The 10,431-nt window shown below is 45.5% G+C and overlaps 1 protein-coding gene across 2 annotated transcripts in view; it reads left to right on the forward strand.

Moving 5' to 3' along the window:
• HDAC8 (histone deacetylase 8) overlaps positions 1 to 9,977 on the forward strand; it is a 227,381-nt gene extending 217,404 nt beyond the window's left edge. Inside the window, exons 8-10 of one of the 2 annotated variants that reach the window (XM_032270123.1) lie at positions 4,972 to 5,077; positions 6,954 to 7,079; positions 9,316 to 9,977. In XM_032270123.1, the coding sequence (XP_032126014.1) occupies positions 4,972 to 5,077; positions 6,954 to 7,079; positions 9,316 to 9,555 (472 nt within the window). In that variant the 3' untranslated portion in view covers positions 9,556 to 9,977. The remainder of the gene's footprint in view (positions 1 to 4,971; positions 5,078 to 6,953; positions 7,080 to 9,315) is intronic. The other variant, XM_032270124.1, reaches the window with a different exon arrangement.
• The last annotated feature ends 454 nt before the right edge of the window (positions 9,978 to 10,431 follow it).

A 10,431-nucleotide genomic window follows, 5' to 3' on the forward strand; every position in this document is an offset into this window, starting at 1 on the left:
GGGAGGGAGGGAGGGAGGGAAGGAGGGAAGGAAAGGGGGAAGGAAGGGAGGAAGGGAGGAGGGAAGGAGGGAAGGAGGGAAGGAAAGGGGGAAGGAAGGGAGGAAGGAAGGAGTGAAGGAAGGAATCTGTGCTAGGTTTGCTTTCGCACCTCAAACTGCAAAAGTTACAGCCACAGTGAAGGATAAATGCCTAATTAAGAAGGAAAAGGCATTAAATCTGTGGGTGGAAGACAACAGAAACCTGTTCCCATTGAGAACAATCAGGCTCATTACTATCTGCGGTTTTAGCCATCCACTGGGAGTCTTAGAATCTATCCCCCGGGGATGAGGGGGGACTACTGTATTTCCATCATCACTCTCATCTCTGCCTCCTCACTCCCATCAGACTTCTGCCCACCCTCCACTGACTTTGCTGCAGCAAATGTCCCCTTCCAGTGGACAAATCAGAAGACACTTTTCAGCCTTCCTCTTTTTTACCCTCTCAGCAAGATTTCAAATTGTTGCCAGAACTGTTTGCACTCCCTGTGCCCACCTCTGAAGTAGTGCTGTTCCCCATAATTCTTTTCTTGCCTCTCCTGTCTTCTTACTCTGTAGTAAGTTCCCCCCACCCCCAGCAACCATGGTGTGGTGGCGTGTACCTGTAGTCCCAGCCACTCGGGAGGCTGAGGCAGAAGAATCTCTTGAACCCAGGAGGCAGAGGTTGCAGGGAGCCAAGATCATGCCAGTGCACTCCAGCGTGGGCAACAGCGTGTTACTCCATCTCAAAAAATAATAATGATAATAACGCTTAGAAACTTTAGGTGCCTGACACATAATAAGCTTGTAATACGTGTTAGTGGTTATTACTTTTATTTTTAGTATGGCTAATATTATACCGCTCATCATACCGGTCTATAATAATCCCTCCTATGAAACATATCTTATTGTCTTTGTACCCTGATGACTAACCTAGTTGGGCACATAGTAGATACTAAATGTTGAGGCAAGGATAAAAGGATTGGTGGATTCAGGTTTGTTGCTTGGTTTCCTCTAACCAAACATGATAATGGAGGAATAGCAGCAACCTTGGGGCTTCTGAATATCTTTTTGACCAACTATCTAGTTGTATGCTGCTTTCACTGTGTAAGCAAGACCTGAAGAGACATGAGCAAGAAAAGAGCATTGAGGTGGGCTGAACTGAACTCAAGCTGAGCTATTTACATTTCTTTCTTCATTGACTCTAGGATTGAAAGGGACTGACTACGCTAAAGTGGCCACTACCTTTCATTTCTGCCTCATCTAATACTTTCCATTTGCCTCCTTTTCAGTACTATATTCCCCCTCAAAAGTGCATAAACTGAAGCCCAGAAAGCAAAAGAAGTGCTGAGGGGGAAAGGGGAAGGGGTGGAGAGAGGTTAGCACCTCCCTCTTTTCTTTACTGAGATCAAAGCCAGCATTTTCCCTTGAAGGTCAGCTGGCCTCTTTCATCCCCTGCTCCACCTGTCTGGGAATGGGATTGCTGCTTGCCGATTTCTTTTCCTCTTCAGGACTGGAGGGCAGTTTCAGGGTGGGGCCTCAAGCTATTTCTAGTTCTAGCCAAATCCCTCCACCCCAACATCTCTTTTGCCTTACGTGATCATATTTCCTTTCCACCTCGCCAGTAAGTAACAAGTGGCAGGACTATAGGACAGGAAACTGAGAGAAGTCAGCTTCTCCACAGGCTAGTCAATTTCTCCTAGGGTAAGCTAATGGCTTAAGCAAGTGGAAAGGGACACTGAGGCTGCTGGGCTTGCTCTGGCAGGAAGAACAGGCTCCTCTTTGTACATCTCAGCCCTAAGCACTTCACCTGATATCCTTCAGGGTATGGATGAGGCTTAGTTAGGCAAGGGCCTCTTGCCCCAGGAGAAGGGAATTCACATTTATTGAAGTCCTACTATGTGCTGCGCCCTGTGCTAGGCCCTTTTATAGATATTATCTCATTGGTTCCTAACAACCCAACCAGATCAGCATTTGTCATCATCAGGTAAAAATGATGAAACAGAGATTTAAAAGCTTACCTGATGGCAGGTACACTAAAATCTCAGAATTCACCACTATATAATTCATCCATGTAACCAAAAACTACTTGTACCCCCAAAAGCTAATGAAATTTTTTAAAATTTTTTTAAAAAAAGAAGCTTACCCAAGGCACACACGCTAAACCTAGGCACCAAAATCTAGCTCCCCTGACTCTATAGCCAGTGCTCTTTCCACTTCATCATGCTGCCTCAAGAGTCTAGAAAAACCATTAATGCTATGAATTGATTCTTTGAATTATTTTACACAATTAGCTATATGGCTAGCTAAATCCTTGGTGAGTTAATTTAATTCAACATACATTTAAGGGAAACCTGTAATGACTTGAGTTGGACGCTATAGGGTATGCAAAGAAAACATGACGTAAGTTTCTACCTTTGCAGGCCAGCCAGCTGCCATGTAGAACTGGCTCACAACACAAGGACTTTCTTAAATCATCTGAGCCCCCTAATCTAAGAATAGTGCAAATACTGGAAATAACATTTGATTGGCAAAGGTGGGGAGAAGTTGAGGAACCCAGACTTCGCTATTACCTGCAGCCAGTCTGCTTCAGCAAAGAATGAGTTTTATATGATTGTGCCTACCATGTGGCTCAGTTAGTTAAAAGCCAGGTGCTAATGATACCAGGACAAGAGGCTTAATCCCGGTAGAACTGAGTTCTGTCACACAGCAGCCAATCCTGGTCCCAGCTGAACATCTTGCAACCGTGTGCTCTTGGTCAAAGAGGGAGCTAAAGTAGGAGAGTGAGGGTAAGTGCATAATAGGCACACATAAGTGAGGACGTGTTGTTCCAAACACTCAGCCCTAATCAAGCAGCTCATGACATGTCTCACTGACAGAGAATCGGCAGTGTCATCTTTGCAACTGGAGGCACAACATTCCCTCCTCCTATACCTCAGCTAGGCACCCCACCCCTGATTTTTATAGCATGTTGATGCCAGGGCTTTGGGTCTCCGAGAGGAGCTTCTTCATTGCAGCTGCCTGCCTTCTGTTGTACTCTCTAAGCCTGTCTTTCCGTACCCATGAAATGAGTGTACCAATTGACACACTCTGGAGAAGAGGCTGCCTAAGGAGAGAGTGCCACAGCTGTTTAAAGCCTTCTCTTCCACAGCCAAGCCCAAACGGTCCTCAAACTTGGACTGAGGGGCCCTCCTTGCCTAAAAATACAAGCCTCTAAAGTTTCTTCAATCATGATGCAGGGGCAAGGGGGTACTGGCTGTGGATGTGTCCCCCAGGTAACACCTCTTGTCTGTTCCACATATGGGTTTGGTAAAGATAATCTCTACTCAAAGGCTTTTCTATCTCTGTAACTTGCAGCTTCAGGCATCAGAGAGTAATAGCAGGAAGGACCTAAGACCCTCTCTTTCTAGATCAGTTCACATACACATATACACACACAAAGGGCATTATAAGCATTGGCACAGTCTTAGGCATTCTTCTTTTTTTCTTTTAATTAAATGTGTAGAGTTTTCTGTCACGGGTGTGGGAAACCATCTCCACATCAAATTACTTCCATGGATTCTACAAAGACACTGTTAGAATCCCTAGAGATTGTTCCACAACATCTCCCACGCTGCCAGATGTACATCCAGACTCTTAACAAGGATAATTTGGTGACAATGGCAATAACTCTGGATTATTTTTAAGAAGCTATTTGAATGATATCAAAGTCATGATGCATATCAATATTCTTTTTTCATGTCCTCTGTACCACTTTTTTTTCATAGAATTTGAATTTCCCTGGTTTACTTACCAACTAACAATATCACTATTGAAAGCACATAATGTTAAGGACCATATGCTCTCCCTCTGGAGAGTTTGCACAAATACTATTTCTGTTAAAAACTAAACAGAAATAGTAGCTTTGCATATTTCCCATTCAAAGACTTATCCCAATTGAATGATTCCCTTTGTCAAGGAATGTTTTACCCCAAGTGGGCCCTACCAGAGAAGCTGAATCAGATATTGTGACTTCCCAAAGGTCACAAGGAGTCATCTACCAAGCTAGAAATAGAATCCACAAACATTTATTTTGATTCCCTGAATTTAAAAACAAATAAACTCTACTACTGAGAAAGAAAAATTAAAGTAGAGAAACTAGACTTCATTGCCATTCCTGGGACATGGAATTCAAGGCAGCCAAAACTAACAGGCAGCTGCCATGGTCTGTGGGGACCAAGGAGATGAATAAGACACAGACAGGTGCTGCCTGCCTTCAGGGAGCTGACAATCCAGTGTGGGGAGATTGGGTCACTGTTGAAAAACCTCAGTCCAATGCAGAATATGCCTGTGAACACCTAGAGGACCCCAGAGGAGGTCTCATCCATCTTTACAGCCCCTCTGCAGCCAGCACAGTGACCTGCATGTGATGTGCAGGCAAGCGCTGTGTGTTTAAGGGCCCTGAAAGAAGTATCAACAGAATGTTCTTGGGGTTGGTGGAGAAGGAGGGACAGCTTTGTGAAGGAGGTGACATTTGAGCTGTGCCTGGAAGGATGGGGAGGTTTTTCACAGGCAGCAGAGACTGGGGGAGGGCCTTTGCAGGCCCCAGGAAAGAGCAATGGCAAAGATCCTAAGGGAAGAGAAAGCATGGTGTGATTTGGAAAAGCACCAAACAGACTAGTGTGGCTAGAGGACAAGGAAGCAATAAGAACTGAAGTTGGAGAGAAAGTTGAGACCTGAGCAGAGAACTGTTGGACAGCAAGCCAAATAATTTCACAGGGGACTATCACTGAAGGTCTGAGCAAGGGGAGTAGTGATACCACCAAGGCAGGGCCTCCTGCTGCATCATCCTATTCAGCCCAAGGAGGCCTCCCTTGCCTTGTGGTAGTGTGAGTTTCTTTTGATTGTTTGTATGTGGTTGGTTTGGAGGTTTTATGTGACTTAGTTTGTTTTTTGGCCTTTCCCTTTTCCTTACAGTTTTTCACAGCATATGGTCCTGATTATGTGCTGGAAATCACACCAAGCTGCCGGCCAGACCGCAATGAGCCCCACCGAATCCAGCAAATCCTCAACTACATCAAAGGTGAGTACCGCCCCTCGAGGGCTGCCCTCCTTGTTCCACCCAGTTTGTGGTGGCCCATCAGTGGGGGCTTCCTTAAATACCATTTGCCTTTTGGTAGCTAATCGTTTCACTGACTTGGAAGGGAAACCTCTTCTTGGCCTGACAGCTTGTAGCTGGAATTCTACACTAGCCACTCCGGTTGGGATTGTCATTTGGCTGGCTAATGTCACCTCAGAAGGACAAAGTGTTCAGCTTTTGGCACCTCCAGGGGAAAATCAGTTCTAAAGTGTTCCCTGAGACCCTTTTTATTTCAAAAGGCCAATAGTAAAGCACTCTTTAAGATGAGAAAAGTTGGCGGGACACCATGGCCCATGCCTATAATCCCAGCACTTTGGGTGGCTGAGGAGGGAGGATTGCTTGAGCCCAGGAGTTCAAAACCAACCTGAGCAACATGGCGAGATTCCAACTCTGCAAAAAAATTTTAAAAATAGCCAGGCATAGTGGCATGTGCCTGTGGTTCCAAATACTTGGGAGGCTGAGGCAGGAGGATCCTTTGAGCTCAAGAGATCGAGGCTGCAGTGAGCCATGTTCACACCACTGCATTCCAGCCTGGGTGAGACCCTGTCCCTCCCCACCAAAAAAAAAAAAAAAAAGAGGAAAATTCAAGTCAACTCAGACTTAGCAGGGATGGGGAGGGGACTCGCAGACATTCTGTTCCAATATGTATGATTCCTTGATCCAGTAGAGCTTTGAAATAATGTGGACTACAATGAATAGTCAGGTATTCTGATGCCCTGGGAGCAGGTTCCCTGGACTTAGCCAGAGTGGTGCAGATAGGCTACTGGCCTAGCATCCTCCCCTTCCCCAAGGCTGGCCTGGAGTCATTCTGGCCTCGGGGTGGAGGTAAGTGGCAGTCATCAGGGCATTGCCCTCCTGATCCCACTGTCCCTGGCTCTTTGGGGTCACTGCACTCAGCATTCCAGTAGGGCCCCTCTCAACTCCAGCTGCTTCTTCACAACTCACTTCATCCACGATTTGCATTAAGTATTTTTGACACCCATTCTCCTGTTGAATGTAATGTGCATATGCATGTGTGTATTTTTTTTTATCCTAATTATTTGCCAGAGTAAGAGACCAAGGGTATCTTTTTGCCCATTATGGACAGAGAAATTCCCATGTTTATTCATAAAATGACCAAGATAGCACCAGTTATCCTACCTCTGAGTCCCTCACTGGAATATAATCCAACACAAAAAGGAGGCCTGTTCAATGCTGGAGTTAGTCTGAGGAAACACTCTATGCCCTGAGAGTCTTTGCTGCAGGTTACATTAATGCCCCCATCCACTAGCAGAGCCCAGTATATGACAGCAGCAAAATCTTCATGTCCTGAGCTCATTTAGCCAGAGAAAAGTTTCTAAACTAAGAAGTCATAGACTCTCAAGGCTATTCTCACAGAATTGCTGATTGTCTCTTCTGAGGCATCTTTAGCCCTTGACCTTCTCCTGACCCTATAGCTTCAAGCTACCTCCCTCTCACCTCTCAATGGCTACTGACACCACAAGTCCTTGCTTCCTAACCAAATCCTCCTCCCTTATCCAACTTTTAAGACCTTGAAAATCCTTCCACTCCTGGTCCTTCTCCAGTCTTTCTCACTGTGTTGCAGCCCTGATGAACACTACCCATTCAACTCTAGTTTCCCCTGCTCCCCTCAAACCTGGGACACATGTCCTGTGTTCCTCAGAACTGATCCTGGACAAGCTTCTCTTACCCTTCTTTCTTTAACACTGCCATTTTCCCCCATTCAGGCTCTAAATCCTGGTAGAGCACAGACAAAGCAATAGAAACAGGGAAACTAAGCAAGCCTTGCAGCTACTCACTCACACCTCCGTATGTGCAGATGCATGTATGCCCTTGCTTCCCTGCACACATACCCAGGCACGTAGCTCCAGAGAGTGGTGAAATGGAAATGACAAGCGAGAGAAGACATAAGGAAGGGAATGCAAAGGGAAGAGAACAAGGAAAAGTAAAAATCAAACAGATTTGAGATAAAAGGCTAGGATGAGGGTTGGTGAAAAAAATAATAGATCTTAAAGGACATGAAAATTACATGGAAGTCAAGTTTGTTAAAGATTCTAACAGGTTAAAGCCATATTCTGATTGTAACACAATGAAATCAAACTGGGAGATAACATACGGACCAGGAATTGGGTCCTACAAAAGCAACTACACACTTTCAAATCTGGACAACATGGCTTAGCAGCATTTTGCTAAAAGAGAATTAGGGATTTGAGTCAACTCAAAGCTCAGTATGAGTCACCAGGGCAAGGTGGCCTCTAGAGATGCTAATGCAGTATCGACCTCATTTTAAAGGGCTCTAGACAAATAGGAGCATGTTCTTGGAGGTCAGTCGGGCTGGGGAGAGGACTGGAGCGCAGGCTCCAAGAGGTCTGGTGGGAGGTACTGGGGCCTTTTGGAGAATACTCGGGGATGTGGTTTCTACTTCATTTATCTGTCACAGAGCAAAGGGCATAGACAGGGTCCATGTGGCCACAAGGCACATAGTTGGACCCATGGGTGGTTATTTTTAAAAGGTAGATTTTCATTCAATAGAAGGAAGGCATTTTCTAACAATTAGAACTATTCAAAGTAGAACAGACTGCCCAGAAAGGCATGAGGTCTCTGTCACTGGAGATATAGAAATAGCAGCTAGACAATCATAGGCTGTCATATTATAGAAGGGCTCCTGCCTTGAGGGAAGATGATTAGACTCAATTGCTGTTAAGGCTCCTTCCAACCCTAAGATTCTAGGATGCTGTATGTTACAATGAGCAAATAGAAAAAGAAAGAATATGGTGAGAGTGCTGGGGTTGCTAGCTGAGTCACAGTTGTTGGGTGTGGGGAGAGGATGCTGTGTATAGGAAAGAACTGATGCAGAGAAGAGAAACTACACGGTTAAGAGTGGGTGAGGAGGAGCCGGAGAGGGTAGACAGCAAGTGGAGTGGCTGTAGATCACTAGTTCAGATTTTCCATTTAGCCATCCCTTTCATGTTGACAAAGTCTTGTGTTCTAGCCATGCAAATTTAGCAGAACACACAAGCTCAGAACCAAAGAGAAATTCAGCTAAACCTAGAAGAAATGAGGCTAGAAAGAAGTCCAAATGTTGCTAAATATGGCCAAGCTAACCTGCTATACTGATACTGTGCCCCTCCAGTGTGGTGACGCATGCTGCCATCAGACAGTGTGTTGCCATGACAATGGTCAGTGTGGAAAGGCTGCTGAATTTTCTGATTTCTGAAAAATTTTCCTGTCTACAAGACTGTTATTTGTTCTTACATATAAAAACCTCAGTGAAGCTGGATATTTTTCACTGTACCTCCCCTCCACCTCTCCTCGCCCCGTGAAAAACAAAGAGTAGGATGTGGGACACAGATTGCTTTGGGGAGGTAAGATGGCAATGAGGGAATGAATGGATTCAGCTCCACTCTATGTGAGGGACTTCAGCCAGCATGTCTAGTTGAATTTGTTTAGCCTTGAAGCTTGGGTTTTTTCTCTTTCTCGCCACATCCCTTAGAAGGGCAAAAGATGTGATTGTAGCCTATTGGAAATCAAACCTGAGAAGATTCATCTTACAGAGATGCATTCCACATGCCACAGGATGACTGAAGGGACAGGCAAATTTAGACCTCACTTTATCCCATCTTTACTGCCCGTTAGTCTTTCTGAGAGGAAAAAAGACCCACAAAATCATGGAGAGTCCATTCAAGCTGTTAGCTTCACAAAGAGAAAAGCTCCTCTCATGCCAGTGGGCTATCTTGAAGGCATGTGTCGTTGTTCATAAGAAAGTACAGGTTAGAGAGCAGATGACTTGGCCCAGCTCATGACTGCCACTGTAAAATCATAGTCGCACCATCTTCATATGCTTAAAACTGGTCGCCTTTCCTCTGGTTAATGTACTCCAGAGGAATTGGCTCATGTGAACCTTCCAGAATTTAAATAATGCTGATATGATTAATCCCCAGGGAGGGCTAGCTCCTCAAGCCTGGCTAGCTCTGCATGGGGAAATGCAGACAGAGGTAGGAGGCTTTCTAGTCTCTGGTACTGATGGCATTTGAATCAAGTGGAGGCCCGTAGGAGACTCAGAGCTCCACACTGCAGCACAGGCCCAATCCTCTTGGGGAGCAGGAGTGGGGGAGTTGTGCATTTATGAGAATGTGTTACAGTTGTGACCGGAGGTTTCAACACTTGCTCTGTGTTCCCAGAACTATTCCCCAAGTTTGACTGGGACAGAAAAAGAAACAAACAAGGTCAGGAAGAAAAGAGGAGGAGGAGAGGAGGAGGAAGCAGAAGACACAAGGGAAGAAAAAGGCCTTGCATGCATCTGCTCTTTTTTATCCTTATTGAAGGAGATAAGATGGCAACCTAACAAACTGATATGGGTATGGACAGAAACAACACAGATGAAGAATAAGAATAATAGCTACTATTTATCTTACAGATGAGGAAACTGAGGCTCAGGGAGGATAGGTGACTTGGCCAAGGTTGCCTTTATTTGTTCAGCAAGTAATTACTGAACACCTACTGTGTGCCACACACTGTGCTAATAAGCAACAGAGTGGACATTGGAACCCAGGCCTGGATTGGAGCTTTAGAATCAGGCTGTTTGACATTTCTGGTGTCCCTCCTCTTCTTTGCAGCATTGCTCTGTCAAATCTACTTGTCATCCCATCTGCTCTTTCCAATCACCCCTAGTAAACCCTCCTACCACATACTACATGCCCAGCTCCTTCCATGTGGCTAATCTAAGCACCTAAAGTCTCATGGCTCCCTGGAAACGGGAAGAAGACAGCCTTGAGCAACCTTCGAAATTCTGGCCCTCCACATAGGCTTTTTAGCCCTCCCTAGGTCCCACCCCATCCCCTCCATACTGTAATCAGAAGCTTCTAGCTCCCTTTCTAGATGAGTAGAGAACAAAAAGATATGGATGGAACGTAGAAGAAGCCAGCTCACCCAACTCCTGCTGCCTGAAGTGTGCTGTAGCCACCAGACCCAGTCTGCCATTTACAGTTCCACAGCCCCAGTCTGAGACCCTTTGCACATCTGCTGGTAGTGTTCGTAGGAGAAACATTGTGCTGAGTATAAGCAGCACTTCCTCTGGCAGCCTGACGTCTGGGATTGACATTCTTCTAGGGGCTAGAAATTGGAGCTCAGGTCTGGGCATATTCAAGGCCTGCTGGAGCCCCGGGCTTGAAGCAGTGCTCCTGCATGGTGGGACTCTATACCATGGAAACTTGGCTTCCTTCCACACTATCTCTTGCTTCTTGAGCAGCCATGAGGATAAGTTGAAAGGTAGGGTTGTTCCCAAGGATAAACTGACC

This window comes from Sapajus apella, unplaced genomic scaffold (genome assembly GCF_009761245.1).
Source record: "Sapajus apella isolate SASKATOON/1434 unplaced genomic scaffold, GSC_monkey_1.0 scaffold204, whole genome shotgun sequence".
In the NCBI taxonomy this organism is placed as follows: domain Eukaryota; kingdom Metazoa; phylum Chordata; class Mammalia; order Primates; family Cebidae; genus Sapajus; species Sapajus apella.